The 24,912-nt window shown below is 39.3% G+C and overlaps 1 protein-coding gene across 4 annotated transcripts in view; it reads left to right on the top strand.

The window, feature by feature from the left end:
* Positions 1 to 24,912, top strand: part of XYLB (xylulokinase) — an 82,411-nt gene that overhangs the window by 9,219 nt on the left and 48,280 nt on the right. For 3 of the 4 annotated variants that reach the window (XR_011148928.1, XM_069006342.1, XM_069006341.1), the window contains exons 8-15: positions 3,365 to 3,437; positions 8,834 to 8,952; positions 10,099 to 10,180; positions 11,213 to 11,253; positions 11,664 to 11,779; positions 13,823 to 13,938; positions 16,172 to 16,245; positions 17,641 to 17,737. Coding sequence is in view for 3 of the 4 variants with exons in the window: in XM_069006342.1 (XP_068862443.1) it covers positions 3,365 to 3,437; positions 8,834 to 8,952; positions 10,099 to 10,180; positions 11,213 to 11,253; positions 11,664 to 11,779; positions 13,823 to 13,938; positions 16,172 to 16,245; positions 17,641 to 17,737 (718 nt within the window). In the remaining variant the exon portion in view is untranslated. Of the gene's footprint in view, positions 1 to 3,364; positions 3,438 to 8,833; positions 8,953 to 10,098; positions 10,181 to 11,212; positions 11,254 to 11,663; positions 11,780 to 13,822; positions 13,939 to 16,171; positions 16,246 to 17,640; positions 17,738 to 19,636; positions 19,930 to 24,912 lie in introns of those variants that run through there. The other variant, XM_069006343.1, reaches the window with a different exon arrangement.

Raw genomic sequence — 24,912 nt, 5'->3', positions numbered from 1 at the left:
GGGTCCAGCTTAAATGCCTCTGTTCAAACATATGTGGCACGGGGAATAAACAGGAGTTAGAGGGTTATGACCCTATTGGCACCATGGAGCCATGGTGGGATGCCTTCTGAAGTGTTGGAATGGAGGGATACAGGCTTTCCTAAACTGGCTAATATTCAGGGATCACCTCCTTCAAGCTCTGAAGTGATGCATACCAGCAAAGATTAAGTCAGGCAAAAACACCAGGAGGCCTGTGTGGATGAACAAGGAGCTCCTGGACAAACTCAAACACAAAAAGGAAGCCTACAGAAGGTGGAAATAAGGGCAGTAGCCTGGCAGGAATACAGAGAGGTTGTCTGAGCAGTCAGGGATCAGGTTAGGGAAGCTAAAGCCCTGACAAAGTTAAATCTGTCTAGGGACATCAAGGGCAACAAGAAAAGCGTTTATAGGTACATTGGTGGTAAAAGGAAGACTTTGAAAAATGCAGGCCCTCTCCAAAAGGGAGACCTGATTACCCAGGCTATGAAGAAGGCCAGGTACTCAATGACTTTTTTGCCTTGGCCTTCACTGGTAAGAGCTCCAGCCACATTACCCGAGTCACAGCAGGCAAAGGCAGGGACAGTGTAGGAGAAGATCACATTCAAGACCATCTAAGGAACCTGGAGGTGCACAAGTCCATGAGACCTGGTGAGATACATCCATGGCTTCTGAGGGAAGTGGTGGATGAAGTGGCTAAGCCACTATCCATCGTATTTGAGAAGTTGTGGCAGTCTGGTGAAGTTCCCACTGACTGGAAAAGGAGAAACATAAACCCCATTTTTACAAAGGGAAATAAAGAACACCTGGGGAACCACAGGCCAGTCGGTCTCACCTCTGTGCCTGCCAAGGTCATGGAGCAGATCCTCCTGGAAACTGTGCTGAGACACATGGGACATCAGGAGGTGATGGTGACATACACCACAACTTCACTGAGGGAAAACAGTGCCTGAAGAATCTGGTGCCTGCTATGATGGGGTTACAGAGTTTGTGGAGGAAGAACAACTGATGTCAGCTACCTGGGCTTGTGCAAAGTGTTCAACACTGTCCAACACAGGGTCCTTGTCTCTAAACCGGAGAGAAATGGATTTGACAGATGGAGCGCTCTGGGGATTAGGAATTGGCTTGGTGGCCACACTCAAAGAGTTGGGGTCAGTGGCTCAATGTCCAAGGGGAGACCAGTGATGAGTGTTGTTCTTCAGGGGTTGGAATTGGGACTGGTGCTGTTAAACAGCTTTGTCACAACGTGGACAACGGGGTTGAGGGCACCCTCAGCAAGTTTGCCAGCGACACCAAGCTGCGTGGGGCAGTTGATGCTGAGGAGAAGGGACACCATCCAGAGGGACCTGGGCAGGCTGGAGAGGTGGGGCTGTGTGAACCTCCTGTACTTCAACAAGGACAAGTGGCTTTCATTTTCCACTGAGGAGTTAACTTTGATTCTATTATTACATTTTAATTGCATTGTGTTGTTGGTTTCCTCCTGATTTTTAATTTTCAGAAATCAGCTTGCAATTCCGTTACTATTTCAGTTTGTTGACTCTGCATCTAGCTGTGACTGAAATGCCATGGTTTGAAGCAAGGTGAAAACTCCATGACAAAAACTCATGTGAATGAGAGAAGGACTCCTGTCCTGTGATTAGAATATGCCAAACATCCAGACCCATGAAGCCAGGATGTTCCTGGTTTTCCATTACTTCAGTTTTTGATAGCATTATAATCTTTTTTTTTTATTATTTTTTAAATCTCACCCCTGTATGAAGCAGTTCATTTCATGAGAAAGTGAGTTGCAAAGTTGACTCTCTATTTTATGGGAGAATGCTTAATTTTTAGTTTTATTTCCTTCTTTTCTTTTACATTCTCATTGTAACTAGTACGGTATGAGATGAAACAGAACACTAATAGTGTCTGATCATAAGTTTAAGACTAAATTTAGAGAAAGATATGTTAATGGGAGGAAGTGGATCTGTGGAACTGAGAACTGGTCAGACCAACTTCAGACTCTGAGGGCTGTTTGAACTGATGGCAACTTTTAGCAGTAAAGCTTATGCAAGATGTGTTCAAGCACATACAGCTCTCTGCCAGAGCTGCTCTTGGGGACCCTCAAGGAGCACTTAACAGCGTGGCAGTCTCAATGACATGTGGGGGGTGGATATTTTTGCTTCTGTAGGTCAGCTTGTTAAACTGGCTGGCTGATTCACAGTTTAACTTCATCCTTTTTTCCTTCCATTTCAGGCAGCTAGTGCCCACTGGGGCACCACAGAAGGTAGGCCTTTGTTATCTGAGCACAATGTGATATATTCCTGGGGAGAGATGCACGAAGAGCAAGTGCATCATTAAATTTCCTGGTCATTACAGCCATCTCTTAGAGCTCTGGCTATAGGCTGTCCTTGAATGCTGTGTGAAGCAGTGGTTTTGTGATCATTAATAAAAAACCTGTCATTGCTAGCTCACTCCACCAGCAGAGGTTTGATTCTGTTTAGTTATTGGGTGACAGCTGTATTTCTTCTGAGCAAGTCACACCACAGAATGAGGAATTTGTCTGCTTTTGTGCCAGATTCTGGGAATAGATAATACTTCATCGTGCAGGAAGCCCGGTGGTGGCTGGTTAACTCGGTAGTTCACACAGCAGATGTGAAGAGGAAGCAGGTTCATGGTGGATCAGTGTCTTGTGTCATGTGGGGCATTTTTTGGTCAGCCCTACAGATTTCTGGATTTCATGCAGGTGGAGCACGCCCTGAGGCAGAGCTGCAGGCAATGGTTCAGTTCAAAGCTGGTTATTACCAGCTCCTGGGAATAACTGCTGGGAGGTCTGGGGTCTCAGCTGGAAGGAAGGCAAGGGGTCACACAGAGGTGTTAAAGGTGCTCGAAGAGCCTTGGCAGAGCTTCTAAAAGCTTACAGACCTGTGCTCTGGGTGGGGCAGACCATTGTTCTGGGCATTTCCCCTGTCATCAACACACAGGTGGTTTTTTTTGTGTGTGTGTGCGTGGTTTTTTGTTTGGCTTTTTTTTTTCCTTAGAAAGTATTTTTTTTTTGAAATGAGTTTCTGTGATAGACAGAAGTGGATTCATGCTAACACAGAGTATGCTAACATACATGTGCTTTGCATGTTTCAGAAGGCAGAGCTATTAACAGCTTTTATCATGGGGTTACTTTTAGATTGATACGTGCTGGATTACTGTGATGGTCAGAACTGAATAATCCTCCTAGGTGTATTTTTGTGTGCTTTCTGGGCCTAACTTTAAGCATCTATTAACATTTGCTGTTTTCAATTAATCTCTTCGATTTCCAGTTACTTTCTTGGAATTGAATACTGATGGGACTCACTATTTCTCACTTTTTTTTTTGCAGAGAATCTCTTTGGTCAGTAGCTTTGCAGCTTCCCTTTTCCTAGGAACTTATGCACCCATTGATTACAGTGATGGTAAGTGTGGGCTTTTTTCATAGTAACAATTTAACAAGGAAATTTTCCTTTCTATCCCCGCCTTACATAGGTGGGGGACAAGGTCTATGGTATATGTTTTCAGTCTTTAAATTGTAATTACAAGTATATTAGATTTTAAACTAAATTGCTCCTTTCAGTTTGTTGTTTGCTGTGCTTATCTATCCCCATCCTACTGATTCCCACTTCTATCAAATGGATCCACAGAAAAGATTCTTAAATGCAATTATAGCTTTTTTTCATTATTTTGTGATGTATAAAGGAGTGGTGAAAGATCTTTTAGAGGCATCAGAAAGTTGTGGAATCTTAAACTAAACTTCAGAATTCTGATATTTGTTCTTTGGTTTTGCTGGTTTCTCAGAGGTGCACAGGATGTGAACATGATGTATATTGTGATAATTTTTTCCCCACCTAACTGGAGTATGAATCTACAACAGAAGTATATTTTCAAATGAACCAGGAAAAAAAGCATAAATAAAGCAAAAAAGTACTAAACCCAGTTAAAAAAAAAATCTTCCATATCTCTCTTTTCATCATAACAAAGACAAAAAAAGTGACAAGAGTACTGTCTCTCTTTTCTGTTGTGTGTTATCTCAGTTATCCAGCTTTTAAATGGCAATTTAAAATGGCAGTTACAAAGGAGAGCATTTTCCTGGGAGCTGTGCTGTTATTTCTAAATAGCATTTCTGATTTCTGCTCTGAAACTAAGAGAAGATACATTTCAGAGCTGAAAGGTTAGATAACAAGGCTCTCTATGGAATTTTTGCATTATAGAGACGTGGTTGACACACGTGTTAAGACCAATTTGTTTTTTCTCCTTTGTTATTCCATCAAATCTTACAGGAAAAGACAAGGCACCTCAATTTAAGCTAATGGACAACTTACTTGCTATCAGTTGTACTCGAGACCTCAGAAATGGCAAGGCAATCCATGCTTATTTTGTAACACTTGTGAGATTATTATATCTGTTTTCTGGTCCTGTCCTTTTAGCCAAGTATTTCACAGCTGAATTTTATATTTTTGTGTATTATTGGCAACAAGGACTCTTTGGAGGTTTGCACTTTGCTCCTCAGCAGGTCCAAATACTGAGCACTTGAGTTGCTCAGCCACCCACTGTATTTCAAAGAGAGATAGTGAGATCTTTAGGTGCTTTTTCTGATAAAGAAACATATTGATTTTTTATTTTTCAATGAGAGTGAAGTGTTAATTTTTATTGGAATGTTTAAAATTATAAGCATTAAAAATATCTTGGGTTTGTGTTTGTTTTTTTATTTTTTGATAATGTTACTTTTCCTTTTCTTCTTGGAAGCAAGTGAAGAAAAGCCATGCTTCTCCAATTTCAGAACATGAAAATTTGTTGGAAAACAAAATATTTTAAAGTAAAGAAAATTAAAATTTCCATAATTGGAAAATTTTCTTAGAAAATGAGTCACATTTTTCAAACAGCTCCAGGAAAGCCTGTTCTGTTAGACCTATGGATATTTACAGAGCTTGAATAAATGTTATGTGCTGTTCAGAGCATGTACAATTATTAAATCTTTATGTGAAAAAAGATAAGAGAACTAAGCAGGGTGTTACTGTTCTCTTTACAAGACAAAAGATTTTTTGGCATTGTAAGCTATATTTTGCCTCATTCATTCCTTTCTTCTTTTAATATAATGAGGGAGAATTCTAATTCCAGTAATAAAATATAAGTACAGTAGATGCAGTAGTTATTTGGATGCAGCAGAAAAACTTGTTTACTTGTCACTTATAATTTCTTGCAATTCACTTGATCTTTTACTTTGCACCTGTGTATTGTAGTTTAAAATGCATCTCTCAAAATAATATTCAGATAATAGACCTATTCTTTATTTCTGTAGGTTTAACTTCAGGTCATATCATCTTTAAAAGACCATGTCAAATTGTTTAGCTCTACACAATAACTTATCTCTCTAAATTTGCAGGTTATTGTGGGAAATGTGCTATTCAGTTTCAGGATTTTTTCCTTTTCTTCTTAAAGGTCCAATCTTGTAAGGTTCAAATCACTTGTGAATGGCTGAGCACCCTGAGTGATTGATTTAAAAAAAATGAAATTACCTTCTAGTGGAATGAAGAATGATTTTCATTTATATTGTGCAGATGTTAAAAGGAAGGTACATCTGGGACCTAAACAACTTGAACACTTGGGGCATTGTTTCTTTTAGAAGACACCTTAAAGAACAGCAATTCAGCTCTTGACCTAGAGAAGCTTTATCTTTTGAAATGCTTTTCTAAGAGCCTTAGGCAAATCGTAGCTTAGCATACTTGGTTTTGTTGTTCTATCAAAAAAGGATGTGTTGGACTGAAGCCTTTTCAAAAGGAGTGTAGTGGGCTGAATTTACTCCTTCTGTAGCTTGTGTGGTGTCAGCAGTTACACTCTCATGGCCTTAGCTCACTGAAAAGGCAATCCACGGGGCTGTAATGCAGAAACAGATGCACTTAACTTCTTATAAACATATGCAAATATTGATCTTTACTTTGTTGATCAATTAAACCAGTTAGTCTGCATCGTTGGGTCATTGTAATGAAAGTGTTTGTATTCTCCCTTTCCCCCCAAGTGTTCAAGCACTTACACTTTTGTATATGTAGTAAATATTAGCAAGTACTGATTGTGCTCCTGGTCATTCTGTGCTTAAAGTCAGTGATGTTTGCAGTGAAATATGGAATTCTATTCATCCACAAATTGACCTTTTTCCTCAGTTCTTGCTGTGCCATGGCCTTGGCTGTTGACCTTCACTGCTGATGGGGTGACAAGTCAAAGGGCTGCCTTTGAATTTTGTTTGTTTTCTCCCCTGACTTCTCAGATTATTGCTGGTTTTAAGTGTTGCACTTTGTGGTGTAGGTCCTGAGCAGAGGTGCTAGAGTTAGAAACGCAGTGTGCATCACTCCTCATATAATCAGAGGAGCATTCAGCTTTTTGTTTTCCACTGGCTAGAGGTTCCCATGCCAATAGCTGGATAGGATGAATCCAGCCCAACAGATTAATAGTTCTTCTAAAACAGTTGTTTCACCTTTTTTAAATGAGTTTCTGAGGTTGAGGCAAATTACCTCATCTCTCTTTTCTCAGGGCATGTGAAAGTCTTTGTGCTGCTGCATCTACCAGTCAATAAACTGAAGTGTTGTTTCTGTATAATGTAAACATTCAGTTATAAAGATTAGAGGCTTTTCTGCTTTATGCAGGAAAGATTGGAGGCTGCCCTAATATCTTGCAAAATTGCATTGGAAGATACTGCTGAAATGTTTGTTTAGGCTTGTGGGGTGTGGAGCAAGAAGGATTTAAAAAAAATCCACAGAAAACAACAGCTAACTTTTCTGTAGAAAATTCCAATTTATTTAAAGATTCTGTTCCTCACTGATTAATTTAGTTTGGTGAAGGTGTTCTTGGCCTTTTAAATCATGGACTTTTTCAGGAAAATGCATAGATTTGTGTATTTCCTTGTAGAAAGCCCTGTTAGGCCTGAGAGCATGGAACACGTGGCTGTTCACACCCTCTACCTGTGAAAAGTGCAGATGGTGACTCTGGGTGAGTTTACCTTGTCAGGACACAGTTTACCCTGGGAAAGAAGGGATTACAGGATTCAAGAGCGATCTCCCATAGAGAACTGAGAGAAGCTGGAATAATTCTTGCCATTTTTCCTTTTCTGGGTGTGTAGTAGTGATTTTGATGGCAGAAAAGTTATTTGCATCCTTTGCCTGTGGGAGAGTTGTTGCACTTCGTGCTCTATCAAATTCCTGCTGTTGCATCATAGGCCAAATATGTTAAATCTGTTTAATTTGCCTGAAATAGGATTGATTGATTTGGAGAAAATTAATTCTATTTTTATGTTATTAAATATAATCAAATATCCTGCTGTTTGGCTTGGGTTATTCCGGTGTCTCAGCTCGAGTGTGCAACACTTTTCTGTTTACAACACTGTGTGGAGCACTAGGTCCAGACCACGCTGGTGGTGCTTAGGCTTGGACTGATAAATATAAAGTTTGTTTACAAATGCTATTAAACCCATTTTTAAGACTGTACAAAAAAACTCTGCTGGGAGTTGATAGGGTGGGCTCATTTGTGCTCATGTAACCAGCAGCAGAGTGTATGTGGAGTTTGTTGCAGGATCTTTCTCAGAGCAGAAGCTCTGCTGGAGCCTTGTGATGTGCTGTCTGAGATGGGGGTTGAATCCTTTTCTTCCTCTGCATCCCAGCCCTGCAAGCAAAGTCTTGTTCCACAGACACTGCATGTGGCATCAACTTCACCATCTTTATGATTTAAAAAGCTTGAAGATGTACTGAATGGAAGGAAATACCAGGTTTTCCACTGTGCTCAACTGAGGATGTGGCTGTGTTTCTGAGATAAATAAGTGGTGGGCTAAGCAGTCTTTGAAATGAAAATGGTATTAATCTAGAATAAGACTACTGTGTCTCTGAACAGCATGAACCAGAAATAAATACAGATTTTCAAGTCAAATGAAATGTGCAATTAAAGGCATCTTAGAATCATAAACCAGGGGTGTGGAGTGCTCGGTATGTTATATAGATTTGGCCACTAACCAACTTCCATTAACTTCTAAACCAGAAAAAAAAACCAAAAAAAAACCCTCAAAAAAAAACAACTGAGGAAAGAGCAATGAGAAACCAAACCAAAACTGCACAGGCCTTCTCAGATCAAGTGATAGTTCTGGTGGGGAAATAGGTGACCAAATCAGTTATTTAGGTTTTTTGCATCCTGTAAATCAGTTCACAGAACCTGGCCTTTAAAGGTTTGCACACTTGCAGGTTTCGCAGATTTCAGTTGGGCTGCTCAGCATTCCTGAAAATCGTAGCTCTGGTATTCAAAACTGGATACCAAATTATCCTCAAAATTAGAGACTTTATTTGAAAAATTGAAAAGGGAAATGTTGATATGGGGGAAGATTAGTCAGCATGGATTTAGATGCTTGTAGGATACTCTACGCAAAGGTAAGAGTAGTGTAAAAGCATCCCACCAGGGGGGAATTTTGTCACTTTTAGATCTGCTGAGCACAACACATCTTCAAGGGACATTGCTCCATCACCTTTACTTAATTGTTGTGAAGTCCTTGTCTAAGGTGGCAGATTTGGGGGGTAGTTGATGGGGAGGCATTGATATTCTTGGTTTTACTCATAATTTGTGAATGACTGAATTGCCTAGTGCACTGTACATCAGAGAGGCATTTTCTGCTACTTTTGCAGGTGAAAACTCTCCAGAGGCTGAATTATCAGTATCCTTGATTCTTAGAAGAGCTGAAACTGTTCTTTTTAAATGTAAAACATACACCTGTAAATTTTCTGTTGTTGGAATTTTCTGGTCTTTGCTTAATCCTATGAACTTCCTGTTTTGATCTGTCTTGTAGGTTCTGGCATGAACTTGCTGCAGATTTGGGAAAAGGCATGGTCAAAGTCCTGCCTTGATGCTTGTGCCCCTGGATTAGAGGAGAGACTAGGATGCCCTGTACCATCCCACTCAGTCCTGGTATGTGCCTGCCCAGAAGAGTTGTAAGCAACAACTGGGGCTTTGTTGGGAGTTCTGCTAATGGCACTTGGAGTGTGTGTGTGCAAGACTGCTGATTTAATATTTCCAGCTGTGTTGTGAAGGTGTTTTTCAGAGCAAATGCAGACATTTTTGGAAGCTGTTAGCTGGCACCCATCACAGCTTTGATCTCCTTGGATTCTTGCATGCCCTGGGCTCTATGAGAGACTCTTTGGTAGATGCTCCAATGATAAGAATCTTTGGGGTCCTCTCCCATGCCCCAAAGCCCTTGGTCACTGCAGAGTTGTGCACAGGCATTTATTGCTGCAGAAACAGAACCCAACATTTATATTTCCTGACAGAGATCTTGTTTTAAGCTGTTTGTAGAGTTAATGAGGTAATCTTTGTGAATAATTTGGGATATTTAAAGCTCCTCAGTTCACGTAGCATAATGGTGAAATCAAATCAAGCCTCAGATCTCCTGACTAAATGAGTTTAGTCTTACCACCCAGCACAAAACCAGCTATTCTTTAGCTGGTGCACGTGAGACAGTGGAGATACCCATTAACTGAGCCCTCTGAATTCATTGCTGATCTGTAATGGAGAGGAACATATTAAAAAATCCTTATAGATGTCCTTGTATTTTTTATGGATAGTTTTCTTCTGTTTTTTCTCTATGGCTATCAAATGTGGCTTATAAGAATATGGTTCTTGACCTCTAAAATAATAGGGGTCATATTCGAGCATTTGATTCTGTGATGTATATTAATGTTGTGTTTCCTCTTATGTTTGCATTGAATTTCTAATTTCTATCTATTAATATTCATGTATATGTGCAAAACAGATAGATGTGTTTACGTTACTTGATGTGAATGACTGAAGACCCAAAGCTAAAATGCTGCTATTTACTAGCCTATTTCAAAATCTAATCTGAGGGTATTTCTGTGAGCTTCTCAACAGCAACAATGAAAAGAGTGCGTTAAAAATTTTTAAAATATTCATTTATACTTTAAATGCTCAGAAATTATTCTTGTAGCTGCTCTAGGGTTTTTCAGTTTTATGTTACAATACATTATGTCATATATTGCAAGATTACATTCCATTTTTTTTTTTTTTTGAGCTTTTTTTCCTTTTTCTTTCTTTCCTTAGGGGCCTATTTCTCCATATTATAGTCAGCGTTATGGGTTTAGCCCAGACTGTAAAATAGTAGCATTTACAGGAGACAATCCAGGTGAGATGATTAACTGTGCAAGATTCAGTGGATATGATTATGTATGTACTGAAATTCTAAATCAATCTTACTGGTTCTCAGATGCTGCCTATAAAATGAAAGAATATTGTTTTTATCAGCATTAATTCCTCTTTCCAGCACCCTTCCATCACTGATTCTTCTGAGATAGAAATGTCTTGGATAAGCTGTGTATGACGAATTAATTCTCTTTTGCCAAGCAATCAGAGGTAAATTCATTTGCCTCTTGATAACTTTCAGTTTTTGTTTGCCTGCCCATAAGAAACTATCCCTGCTATGAACTGCTAACATTTTAGCTTAGAAAATACAAATTTAAAAAATGCTCTTCTATCTTTTCAAGCAAAAAGGTGGAGATGGACCTTGTTGGCTTTCTTTAAAAACTAGAGCTATCCTTTAGTCAGACTGATAGATCTCATATTTTCTAAGGGAAGGTGTTAATTTGGGGTCAGTTTTTCTGAATCCTGGAGACTGTTTTAGTGTAAAGCAAATTTTTCTGTTTTTCAAGATTGTGAAAATAAAATACTTACCTGTATTACAGTAGCTTGTGCAGGTTTGAATCATGATAGACCTTCATCATGATATATTTTACATTCACATTCTGGGAGTTAGGTAAACTCTGCATTACCCAAAAGTCTAATTTTTTCTTCTAGAGACTCAAATTCTACTTAGTCCAATAAATATGCGAATAATCTGGTGGGAGTGGGAATGTTCCTCCTTTAAAGTGTGTTGTTAATCAAGGGTCCACTGTATTTAAAACCTGAATACATAAACCATTAGATAATCATGCTATTCTGTAGTCTTTTGTCTTGAGCATTTTGATTTTTTTAAAAATCACTCCCTCACCCAAAAGCTTTGCTCCTCTTTTATGGTGGATAGCCCAAGGCCATCAGGAGCATATTTGCCATTTATATTGTACTTTGAGATGATGTTTGTCATGTCCTATGGTGTCTCAGAGAACAGGCTGTAATTGAGTCAAAGAACTACCATTGTACCTGGTATTCTTTTTGCTTTCAGCATCATTGGCAGGGATGAGACTTCAAGAAGGAGACATTGCAGTAAGTCAAAACACACTCCTGAACACTGTCCGTGTCCTTGGATACTTGAAATACATGAAATGTAAATAGCTGCAGGTTGTCAATTAAACATACCTGCTAGTGTTGATTTGCTGTTTATTGGATTTATGCTTGTTCTATTTCTATCAATCTGTAAGCTGCCTGAAAGATTTTAAGTAAACTCTTGTGACTATTTTTAACTAATGCTCCAGACATTAAAACCTAAGTCTCCATCTAGTATGTATTTCACTGGCATGACAGCCTAAGTCAGAGCAAGCTTCAACACGAATCCAATTGACTTAATGTGTAATTTAAAAACAATTAGTGGTAATAACAAATGGTTTTAATTTAATTTCTGTATTGCTTTCCATGCACATTGTGATAAGGCTTCAATTATTTTTTTCCCCCTCCAGATTAGCCTTGGCACAAGTGACACATTGTTTCTGTGGATCCAAGAGCCAACTCCTGCCTTAGAAGGTCATATCCTCTGCAATCCTGTTGATTCTCAAACATATATGGCACTTTTATGGTAATATCATTTATTTTTTGTACATCTGGGATCAATAACATATATTTCTTTCTCTGTGTTAGTGCTTTTTATTTCTTTTGTGAAATGATAATGAATAGAACATTCAGCATTCTCTACGGTATATGGCAATCTACTGCTGAAACATTTCCATCAACGTTATAGCATTCCTATTGTTTAATTTGAGGAACTGAAGCTGCAGAGTTGTGGAGGATAAATTCTCATGGCAATAAAAAGCTGAAATTATTTTGGCATACAGATAGAGCCAGTTCACTGTGTACCTCAGGTAATACATTTGATGTACAGGAATAACAAATGTGCTGAGACAGAATGTGAAATGTATGAAGCCTGACCAGGCTGTGCAACTTCAGTGCTCCTGTAGTGGTCCAGTGAGGTCATAATGGAGTGGGTGTAGATTCCCTTTCCAGAGAGGAGCATAATCAATGCTCTTCAGGGATGTTTTAGGGCTGTGCTTGAGGAAAATACTGAGATCTCAAGAAACCCAGCTGAGAATATAATCCTCATGGTAGCTTTTGGCTGCTGTGATTTGGGAGTAGTTTGACCCCTTGCCAGCCAAGTAGGTGGAAAGGTGGTCTGGAACTGTGTTTGCCCTCACTGAACCACTGTATTCTGGATTAAAACTTCCAATCCAGGTCACAGTGTTTTGACAAATATTTGCAAGTAATATACAGGTAAATTTTGTGTCTAAATCCCCTGGATTGTAGATGCTTGAAACTCAAAACTTCAGCAAAGCTCAAGTCTGCCCTGGAGCTGTAGTGTTGAGTCCCACCTGTACAGTAGTAGATGACAGTGGGAACAGTGTTCATGAAGTTCAGTTCAGAAACATGATGTCAGTTGCAAGTTACTGAGTTTTATTGTGTGATTTCCCAGCAGGTTTTGTTGTTTGTTTGTTTTGTTTTGTTTTGTTGTGTGTGGTTGGTTGTTTGTTCGTTTGCTTGCTTTGTTTTTAATTTACATTTTTCTTCTACCCAGTGTTTTCTTTACTTTTGCTGTGTAAAAGAGCTATATAAACAACCTGTTCATAACAGGAAAGCAGATACTGAGGCATTTTTCAGAATAAATGTTACACTGCTGTTCTTTCACTGCAGCTTAACGTGGTTTGGTGGTGGCCTTGGCAGTGCTCAGTTAATCCTTCCTGTTCCTCCTCTGTAGTCATTTCTGACCTGACACTGCCCCTTTGGCACCACTGCCTCTTTATTTGTAGAATATTAGAGTTAATAGAGGACCCTCGGTAGAAAAAGAATGCCTGGGCTACCAGGCAGAGTATTTGTATAGAAAACTCAAATAACTTCAGCTGGTGCTGCTGAGCACGTTCAGTGATTTCCTTGCCCTCATTTTTGATATTTCTGTGCCTCTCCTGCTGAATTGCTGGGGTAGCTCTGTGCTGGAGAGTGTTCAAGCTGCTTTCCCCTGGATACAAGTCCAACACTGCAGTATTTTGCAGGAGTGTGATATTCACAAAGAAGGTGACAGTGTAAAGTGTGCAAAGACCATAAAATGTGAAGAGATGAACATTTTACTGCATGGTTTGTTTACTGGCTGTGGTGCTTTCCTTTGCCAGATCCTGGCACAGAGAATCATAAGTCTTGTTGGACCCAGTCTGGTTCCTCACAGGTACCATGCTCCTGAAATGATAAATGCAGTGTGGAGACATTCCTGCTGCTCCTTGCAGAGTAATCTCAGAGTGAGTGGTGTCAGGGCACTTCTCTGAGGAGATGTCTCAGCTGTTCAGAGCTAGCCTGGCTTTAGCATGGCCTGCCAGCCTGGATCTAACCTCACTCACTGGAGAAATGTATATCACCATCTCTGCTCTGTGTTCCTCAGCACCTCCTGTAAAAGTTGTTTTCTCTTATCTCACTCTTCCTTCTCTATCTCTTTCCATAATGAAGTGATTGTATCTTTTAACTTTCCCAGCTTTATTCAGCTGATAAACTAAACAATAATATCAAGTAAAGGAACAAAATGCTTTAAAAATTTAGAGCTAAACATTTTGGAAAATGCATATGGTGTGTTTGTGTGTTTCAGTTTTAAGAATGGTTCTCTGATGAGAGAGAGGATCAGAGATGACTGTGCTTCAGGCTCCTGGGATGAATTCTCCAAAGCCTTATCATCAACTGTTGCTGGAAACAATGGAAACTTGGGTATGAACCTTAGCAGGGCTGGGACTTTGAGGATTTGCTTAGACACATCCTGCAGTAGGTGTTGTACCTGCTTTTTACTTGGGTCGTGATAAAGGTCAAGAATTAAGTTGACTAGAGCAATGAAATTGTCTAATGTGTTCTTGGAAATGCTCTGTTGACAGCCTAAGTGTCATTACAGTGTTTCCCTTCAATATTCACTGACCAAGGAAATTATATTTATGGATCTCCTTTGGTCATTAGAAGGGTGTTAGTAACAGCTGTAGAATGTTTGAAACTAGTAATTTCTGAAGGAGGCTTTCATTAAAGTTTATTTATTTTTCTGAAGACTCAAACCAAGTGAATTAAGTAGCCCCATATTATTTCTTTCTCAGTCATTACTCTAGAATCTTGTTCATGAATGTGTACAAAGCAATGATGTCAAGGAATGCCCAGATTTCCTGCATTTTCCCCAATGTGTGTCACAGAATCATTTCATCCCTGTTTTTTCCCCCATGTTATGGTTAGTGAATGAAATGTCACAAAATTATGATGATGGAAATAATTTAAAAATACAATTAAACCCATGGATTTGAAGTTTTACATTATTTTCTTTCCCACAGTTTAACAAGTCTAATATATAGCTCTGAAATAAGCTGTTGAAAAGTGAGCACATGTCTAATCAAGATTAAAAGGGACCCATTGCAGAGCAGGGTTTGAAATCATCACCATCATCTCAGGTGTGAATTAATATGAGTAAAAATTATGTAAAAATTATAGGCAGCAAAGTTTTTAAATGTAGATATTTAAGCTACAGAAGACTTCACTCCTTAGCAAAGTGAATTTAAGATAGAGCCTCTTGACACTATGAGATTAGATTTTTCATTTTTAGAAGCTCTGTTATGTTGTCTGTCAAATCCAGTCTCTGTGGGGTATTAAAATGACCGGGAATCTCTTTTCACTAGAAGACAAATCAATTCAGGTGTTTTAGAAAATGGGAAGAAATTATTCTAAAACTCCAAAGTCGGCCAGTTTGGACAATATTAAAGAAATTGGAAATTGATGAAAATATTGTTACTGAACCAGGACAGTGCCTTAAAGTTTTAAGATTTGTGTTATAGTATATTCACTGGAATATCTCACTCCTCTATAAAATGGGTGTTTCACGGAAGTCATCCTTAATAACCTATATACTAGAATAACCTCTGAGTATACCTGTAAAAATGCAGTAATCTCCATAATTTCAGTGCCTGAGGGAAGCAAAGCAAAGGCATAGCTGGTTAAATACCCCCCCCTTTTATTCCTTGTTCCCTGCACTCCCTGTTGTGGGAGAAGGTGCCTCTGCAGAGGTTTGGAGGTCAGAATTGGAATGTTGGGATGTGCTTCCCCTAGCAGGGCCTGCAGATCTGTGACACACAGAGTTGCTTACTGGCAAGTTTGCAGAATGTTTAACCAAAAAGGTTATGTGTGCTAAAGTACAGTATTATTTTGGGTTTTATTTTGCCAATAATCACAGGTCTCATAGGGCAGTGCAGTTTTGTTCCAAGGTCTGAACCTTAGAAACTCTCCTTAGTTTCTTAGCTATTCTGTTCAGTTTTTCTGTCCTCATTTTTTCTGGTCTCCTTCCTTGAATATCTTTTCTGACCAGCCCATCAACACGAAAGAAATATTTTTCACAGTTTTTGTCTAGCTGTCTACAAAGCATTACAGCATTTCCTCAGATGTCATCAAAACTATTCAGAGCCCAGCTCTGCTTCATGGCTTAAAATATCTGATGTTCTCTAATAAGCTCATGAAATCTAATCCAGGGTATGAAATGTTCCAATATTCCTGTACTTTTCTTACCAACTTGCCATTTTTTCTCTGTGTGTGTGTTTTTTTCTTCTTTCACCCTTGCATATGACCTACTCATACTATTTCTAGTATGATGGTGTTTGGCATGTTTAAGATCCACATTTTGTAAACTGAAAGAATCATAGAATTATAGAATATCCCGAGGTGGAAGGGACCCATTGGGATCATTGAAGTCCAGCTCCTGGCTCTGCACAGGAAAGCCCCAGGAATCCCACCATGTGGCTCAGAGCATTGTTAAGAAGTTGATGTGTGTACTGAAATTAGTAAAGAAACAGGCTGTGTGGTGACTCAAATGTCCAAATACATGATAAACATCTATTATCATTTTAGCTGTGTGCAGAAATAAGGTTCCAACTCTGGGCCTGGGAGCAAGCATGACACTCTTTAATGTTCCTTGATGCAGGTTTTTACTTTGATGTGATGGAAATTACTCCTGAAGCAGTTGGGATTCACAGATTCAACAGAGACAACCAAAAGGTAGTAATAATCTAGTTAATGTCTCATATTTTGAAGGAGTGCTGTCAAGGCTTCAAATCTTTGCCATTGTGGTGTTTTTTTGTTGTTGTTGTTTTTGTTTTGGTTTTTTTTTTTTCTGTTCTGTCTGAAATATTTACTTTCCAGTTTCATTTATTGATGCAAATCCCTGGGATGATTTTCATGAGGAAGTATTTGGTCTGTAGCTTGAGACCATCTATGGAGCAATGTCTGAACTAGAACTTATATGGTAGTTTTTTATGATATACTTTCTTTACTGGGAAATGTGGATTTACTGAAACCAACACTGTCTTTGAGACAGGATTAACTTTAAGCTTACTGCGAACTTTGTACACGTACATGACTTAGTCCTTGTTTTTTAAGTTTCAGACACATAGATTAGGGTGTGTTGAAACTTTGGGCTGTAGTATTTTGTTTATGTGTGTGTAAACTAAAGACCTCATTTTGTTCTGGATGTCTTGGAGTAACCTACAAGCCACGCAATGAGTGGTATGTAAGTAACCAGAGGCTCAAGTCCAAGAGGAATGAAATAGAAATTAAGTTTTGGGAAGTTCTTTGTATCTTTTTCTTTTTTTTTTTTTTTTTTTTTTTTTTTTTTGAGGAATGGATGTTGTTTAAATGCCTGGCTTTCTGGGTGGTACTGAAACTCAAGGGATGTCTTTGATCAATCATGACTCCCAGTCGATTAGACCTCACGTAGGTGAACAGAGATTGATGCTATCTGGTGTTTGCAGTGCAGCTCTACTCTCTTAAGTGTTGGCCGTTAAATGAATGCTTAATCACCTCGGGCTGTTACACAAATGGAGGCACTTACTGCAGTGCATGGAGAAACTCAACTTCATGTTGATTCCCTGTATTTGTTTGCAGTTCAATATTCTCCTGCTTCTGTTGCCTGCCCCGTTGATGAAAGGACAGAAAAATGTTATAGATAGAAAATAAATAAATTAATGAAAAGATTACACGGTTTCACTTTGTGCAGACAGAAATAGATTTAAACTTCCGTGACATTGCTTAATTCATCTGAATTTTATCTAATTGGTTTAATTTTATATTTTTGAGGCATTGATTCTTAAGCAGTTCGTGGTGATGGGAAATGCATAAGGAAAAGTTTACAACTTGCCCTAAACTTCTTCCCATTGTGCATCAACGTCAAGTTCGATGTATTTGCCAACAGCACTGAGGTTATGGGTTGTGTTCTCTGTCATGAGTCTTTAGGTCCATCTTGTGTGTATGAGTAAAGAACTGGGCCTAGATGAGAGCAGACTTCAGGGTGAAGACAAGGATAATCAACTATAAACCTGTGTTGTGTTTTTAACCACTCTGCAGCGTGGCATTGTACGCTGGGTAAGGTGTTAATTCATTCCCTCTTTGGTACAGGTCTCCAGCTTTCCAAAGGAAGTAGAAATACGAGCACTGATTGAAGGGCAGTTCATGACCAAGAGGATTCATGCTGAAAAGCTGGGATACAAAGTCTGTAAGTATGATGAGAAGCTGCAGGACCAATGGTACTAGAGACCAAAGGCAGTCTGCAGTGATTCTTGTCCTGCCTAATGGATACAGAAACTGGTATGAATTCTGAATTTGGTCTCTTGGAAAAATGATTGATGGCATGTTGGGGGCAAGTTTTTGCAGATGTTAACATTAGAAGGACCAATGATTTAACTTTAAGAAGACTTATTTTTCAAGTGTTCTTGCTGTTTCCTTGTTTCTGAGCTGCACTGTCCATTTTTAAATAAGAGTTTGGGCTTTGATAGCTTGTTAAGGGAAAAGAAGACCAGCCTTCTGCCTTGAGCACAAGACTGTAACTCAGAAAATCTGAAATCTATGTTCAGTTCCTGGATCTGCCATAAGCTGGTCACGTACCTCTTTACCTCTGTTTTCTGTTAATAAGGCAGAAGCCTTTTCTCTGTCTTGTGATTTAGAAAGTGAGAGATCCTGCTTCCTAGAATTTATGATATGTTTTTAGCACATTGGAACAACAAAGTCAGCCAGTATTTTACCTAGAGAAGTGGGATCAGATCATTACTGGGTGTACAATTCTACAAAAATAATACAGGAGAGTCTGTAGGATTTTTATTGGCGTTTTCTGTCAGTGTATCAGCCAGTGGCATCTTAAAAACACTGAATTAACTCTTCTGGAGGGTTTTTAATAAATATTTTATTTTTTAAAATCATACTATTTTTATTTACATCCTGACCTCCTTCTTCACAAGTCATTGCTTGACTCCTGCCCCCAGGCTTTTATATATAATCATGAAGGACAGAATATTTTTATTGTTTATTTTTAAGAGAGAACTCCAGGAGCTGAAAGTTGAGAAAATGCAGAGATACTGGAACAAATCACAAGGCTTGACAACACCGCCTCATAAATTTACGCTGTAAAGGTTTTTGTGTTATATATTTTCTTATATAGTTGAAACTGTATTTATTTGTGAAGGTTATTCATGGAGACAGGCAGAGTTTCAAATAGACTGTTTAAAATACCTGTTTATCCTTCATTCTTAGATTCTGCTGCACCAAAATCTTGGCTTAGCCTAGAAAGCTCATGGCTGAAGACACTTTTGCACTCTGTAAATGTCAGGGGTTAGACAAGCACCAGAATGTGAGAAGGACTATTTGAAGTACCAGGCAACCCTGACACAGGAACAAATGGGGACAAATTATCTGTAAATACATTTAGGCTGAGTAGGGCAGCCAAAAATCTAAATAGTTTTAGGGTGTGGCTTAATAAGCTTTAAGAATTCTTCATTAGTGTTTTTTTAAATGCTGTAGATGCCTGTAATGAAAAGGAGACAGGTGTGATTGGATTGTATTCCTGTAGATTCCTTGGAATATCACATACTTTTGTTTTGTTGCATCCCTAGGGCCTTTTAGCTATTTGGTAACTTAACAGATGAGTTGCTTTAAAAAAGAACTGCAGTACATAGTGTAGGCTGTGTGCATCTCCCACTTCTCCTTAGTGGTATTATTTAAATGTCATACTCTGTTGTTTGTGTAGTGATGGCAGGCTCACATCTGCATTTGTTGTGTGACAGCTCTGAAAACAGGGTGTGTTCTGAATGTGTTTCAGGGTACGGATGAGCATTGTGGGAGTTACTCCAGCATTGCCAGACTTTCTCTTGTTTAATAGCTGCTATTTTTCAGGCTGCCTTTTTTTTTTCCTTCCTTTTAATGTGATTTAAAAGCTTATTTATTTTTTGGATGAAATATGCAGTCAGGACCCTTGTGTTTATTCAATTCCTTTTAGACCTTGCCTACATGGGGGATTTACTTTGATATTTCCAGGAATCAAGCTGATTTACATTCAGAAATATAATCACAGCAGGGTAAATCTTGGCTTTTTTTTTTTTTTTTTTTTTTCTGTTGTTTGCAGCAATGGGAGAATACAATAAGAAGTGCTCACAAGATCTGGAAGGTTCTGTGATGACACCTAGTAAAATCAATGTGTAAAAGAAATGTACGTGACATGGTCAGTCACAACAAACGCCTTGCTGTGGTGCCCTGAGGTTTGTGTGGTGCTGTCACAGTGGTGCACATGAGTCAGAAACCTGGCTAAGAATTTCCCTAGCTCTGGCACCAAGGTGCTGGAAAATGATTTTGGCAGCTATGAACTTGCCTCTCAGTTCTTGGGCCAAATGCAGTTTGGATGGCTGTAATCAGAAAAGCAACAGTGTACGTGAGAGAGAATTTTGTAAAAATAAACAAATAAAAATCTTCCATATAGAGTTCTTCGTTATGCACTGTGAACATGACAAACATTAGATAATCCCTTAGAATTTGCTTCCAGTTAATGAATATATTATCTTGCTAGGAGCAGTATTTTGTATCCTCAGTGTAGCTGGTGCTGCGGGAAGGAGTGCAATGATGCTGAAAGAGCTTCTTATATGTGAGGTTTTGTTCCCAGTTGGATGTGTCCGGCACATTATAGATCTGATATAAATTACAAATAATAGTTTAAAATACCCCTTAAAACAACTCCTCAGGTGCTGTTTGTGCTGCCTGTGACATGAGCTCAGATTTCAGTGCGGGTTTGGTACCAGTAGAGGGCAGGGGATTCTGTCTCATGAATTTTGTCTCGGAGGCTGGGACGTGTCAGCCTTGTTCTGAAAATGGCAGAGTCACCAGATGATCCTTAGGAGAAAGGTTAAACCTTATATTAATTGTGATTTAAGGGCCTTCAAAGTGTGTGTCACTCTGTTCTAATTGCTCTAATCTTTCTCAATCAGGTTTCAGAGGAAATCATTCAGTAACACCCTGTATCCTGTTTTGCTTATGTGCTCAAGGGGTGGACTGAGTGTTGAATCTAGAAACAAACAAGTGAAGTTTGGTCTGTCCCTGTTGTTTACATCCTCCCATTGAGAGATTCATGAAGATAAGGTGAAGGTTTGCTGTTCTGCCTTTATTTTCCTGAATTTTGATTGTATCATAAACACCTTCTGTTTTGTCACTTCCTTTTACTGCTTGCAGCCATCCCCCTTGGAAAGCCAAACTCACAACTGGAGTTCAGAGGCTGGACTTACAGCCATTCTTGCTGCATGGTTTGGGGACTCTCTGAAGTCAAAACCATGGTAACTGTGTGGAGAAATGACAGTGTCTGTGGCTCAGTGACACAGGCGATCACTGCAGCTATAAAGCTGTCAGTGGTACAGACTGATCTGCCAGTATATACTTCAATAATCTTGATGATCACTTCAGAGTTGCTTCTATTCCTGACCAAGCAGTCCTAAAGTTCATCCTAAAATTGACGCTGACTGGAGAATGTTGCCATGATCCTTGCTTGGACCTAGTGAGGCTCTCCTGGTGAAGACCCACAAAACTGATTAATTTTGGAAGCAAAATCCATCCTCCTCCTTTCTGATCGGTGAAGTAAATATTGCCATGATGTATGTTACATATACTGAAGGAAAACAGCACACAGGTAGGGGTTCTGTGTTGATCACACATGTAGTCAATAGATATTTAAATTACATTCTGCTCTACAGTGTAGAAACCTTCATGTCAATGGTAATCTGAGCCCTGAGTCAATACATACTGGGTCAGGTGTGTGCTAGAGTTGTGTTAAGTAAGCTTTTGTGGGACTACAGCAGCAATTAATAAATCCTGCCAGGTAGGAAGGCAGATTATCTGGGATGGGGTCTGTGTTGAAGCTGTTGACTTGGGACAGGGCTTTCTGTCATGTTTTTGTGCCTATTAGTGAGTTCATAATACTCCAGGTGCCCAATGTGCTGTTCTGTCACCTTTATACCTTTAAGAATCTGATACTGCTGCCTAACTGTCATCAGCAGGGGCTGATGGATAGAAGGTGCCACATTTTACAAGTGCAGGCTTTGTCCATAAAGCCTTGTGTCTGTGATTATCGTGTAATTTATAGTTTCTTACATACATAAATCCATCACTCACAAATAATGTTGGTGCCCTGAATTCTAGTGACTGTACTGGTGCTTAAGTGCTGGCTGGGGTGACACTGACATGCCTGGGGCTTGGCACTGCTGTAAGAATGAGCTGATTTTTTTTCCATGGGGTGCATTCTTGAAAAAAAAATAGCAGTCCTGGAGTGCTAAGAAGAAAAAAGGGAATCTCAGAGCATGCTGGGCTTGATTTCTCAGTGATTAGAGGGGGGACTTATATTTCTGAAAAACTCAACTTATAATTTCATGAGGGCAAACTCCAAGGTGACAAATCTCCATTTTCTTCAGGTGGTGTTTTCTTCTGATGCTCTTCTCAGCATGCTGGAGGTAGCAGTAACGTGTGGCGTTTTCCCTGCAGGGAAGGCAGTCTGACAGAGCCAGGGATGCTCAGATAATAGAACCAAAGAATCATTAAGGTTGGAAAAGACCTCCAAGACCATCACATCCAACATTTGACCTAACACCACAATGCCCACTAAGACGTCGTGAAGTGCCACGCCCACTCGTTTTTTGAGCACTTCCAGGGATAGTGACTGCACCATTTCCCTGGGTAGCCTGTTCCTAACTATCAGTACAGCATGGAGGAGTTGTGTTTCATTGTTCCTGTTGTCACGTGGAGCCACAGAAACCCATAAGTGAGACCTGAGGCTGTTACTCCACAACAAAGTGTTGGGTTCGTTGGAGGATGAAGTGGCTCTCCTGCTTGGCAAGGCTGGGTGCCACTGCTCCTTGGGATGCTCCAGGGATGCCTTTGTGTCTGGCTATGAGACAGATTTTCCTGCTCGTGGTTGTCCTTAACTGTCTGGTATTTGTGATTGTGCTCTCCAAAACTCTTGTGAATTATTGGGAACACTTGTTCTGTCAGCCTTTGCTTGCACTGCTAAGTGTGTGTTTACTCCAGTTGTAGCAGTGTTTTGGCTGAAATAAGGAGCACTGGGAGTGAGGCCATTTTGTAGTTGCATACAGATTAAATTGATGTTTATGCCCTGCGGGATTTAAATTTCTTAGAGAAATCAATACTAAAATGTTGTGTTGGCTTTGTGCTTGTCTCTTGCTGTTTGCTGCTGAGAGTGCTGATGGTGTTTCAGCAGCATGAGGGTGCTGGCTCTGTTAGGGGCCTTTTGCTTCAGCAAGCTTGTGAAAACAGTTTAAAAATTATTAGAGGACAGTGACAGGTTAAAGCTTTCTTTTTGAAACAATCTAGTGAATAGTGGTAACAGCCAGATTGGAACATGTAGAACAGAGATGGGGCAGAGTGTACTGCTTGGCATGCAGTACAAACAGACCTCATAAATGCCTTGCCATTACATCTTAAACCTATATTTTTGAGGGAGGAGTGTTGGCTCAAGAAGTACTTTGAAATTCATCAGAGGCTGGATCTTCCTCCCAGATAAGCCAGTCATTCTGCTGCAGAGGATATTTGTATTTTCTGATGAAACTTCTGGCTGATAAGAGTGCCAGTGTGAGATGGGCAATAGCTTGCCAAGAACCTGACTCTATCCCCTTCTATTTTTCACAGAGCATCAGCCTTTTATCACGTAGCTGAGCCTTCAAGGCACAATCAGGCAAGGCTTGGTTTTAAGCCAGTGATCTGGAAAGGTTGGTTAGCTCATTACCAATTCCCTGACCAAGTATTTTACAAAAAATGGCTTTTTATTATTACTTGGCTCAGGAGAGTAAAGTATTAGTTTAACTAATTTTTTAAAGGTTTAGATAAAATGTCTCTGAAGGAAATGACCTCATGTGCTATAAGGAAGCTGCTTACGTGCTCTAGAATTTTTCATGCAGTGACTATTGTCTTGCTTTTATTTTGTTTTATTGTTGTCATGCATATACAGGAAACACAATGAAGACAGAAAATCTGAAGAGTTAATAAAAAGATTGGAAAGGGTACTATCTGTCTTTCTTTTCTGACACAGTGATAAAATGTTGTCATTGTTTGAACAATTGCTTTTAATGTTTGGTCAGCAAAAGACCAAGTATGTAAATGGTTCAATTCCTGTGCCCTGATGTTAGGAGAGATTGTTTATGGCTCTGTCAGTGGATGTACTGTTCAAGCAGTACTCAGAAAAATAGTCAAGCTGTCAGTTTGCTGAGTTTGTTAAGAGCTTTGTGGATCTCTGGAAGCTGGGGACCTGGAGATCAGCTGGGTTATCTACTAAATCTCCTTTCATTGCTTGTTTTTTGAGACTGATCTACAGTTTTAAATCCAATTAGATTAGCAAGGGAATGACATGACTGCAGTTTATAAGTACCTTCTTGGGGAGAGGAAACTTGATAGTATAGGACTCTTGAGCTTTACAGGCAGAAACATTATGGTTCAATAACTGGAAACTGAAAGCAGGCAAACCTCAAATGACAAGCAAGGTGCAGATTTTTAACAGAAACTGAAATCAAACTGCAGCAATTGACAGTGGTGTAGTGAATTCTTTAGCACTGGCAGTTTAAAGAACAAGATTTTTATTTTTTTTTCCCTTAAACCAGGTGCTCTGGTCTAAAGAGATCATTTATGTTATAGAAGAGTGAGTTTAAAAGATGAGAGTTGTCCATTCCATCTTGGACACATGGGAATCTGTAAGAAATGCCATTTCTAGGAAGTTCATCTGATTCACAGCTATATAACATTGCTGTGTATTAATCATTTATACCCAGAGCAGCTTCTGGTATCATTGTAAATGATGCCCTGTTTTCACAATCATTCTGCTTGTAAAATACTACATTTACCTTAGTTGACACTTACTGAAATGCTGCATATTTATTACTTTAAAATCTTTCTTCCTGTGTGTTCCTGTATTTTCATTTTTATTGCTCAAATGTGACAGTCCTGTTAGTGAACTCTAATCATCTCTCCCAAGACTCCCTAGTCCTTCCAGCCATTTTTCCTTTTTTTCTGGTTTAAGGTTATCCAGCTTCTTTTACATGTCTCAGGTTATGCATCACTCCTGAGCATTGAGTGTCTCAATGCTTTCAGCTGCATCAACCCACACTTGAGGTTTTCAGTATTAACAGCAGCTCCTACTTGACAAGTCATTCTTTCCCTGCTTCCTCTATTTGCCTGCACATACAGTGATTTTTAGCTGTGATTGTTTGCTGCACGAAATTAGGCAAGGCAATTTGCCCTTACTTAAAAAGAGATTACTGCCTAAATTTTAAAAACAACTTTGAATATCTAAAGCTTTGTTTCCATCCAGATTTGATTTCCAGAGGTCAGCTTCTCAGCACTTACCCAAATTACCTCAAG

The sequence above is a fragment of the Aphelocoma coerulescens genome, chromosome 2 (genome assembly GCF_041296385.1).
Source record: "Aphelocoma coerulescens isolate FSJ_1873_10779 chromosome 2, UR_Acoe_1.0, whole genome shotgun sequence".
NCBI classification, from domain to species: domain Eukaryota; kingdom Metazoa; phylum Chordata; class Aves; order Passeriformes; family Corvidae; genus Aphelocoma; species Aphelocoma coerulescens.
The sequence above is the reverse complement of the archived record's forward strand: the minus strand, read 5'-3'. Positions and strand labels throughout refer to the sequence as shown.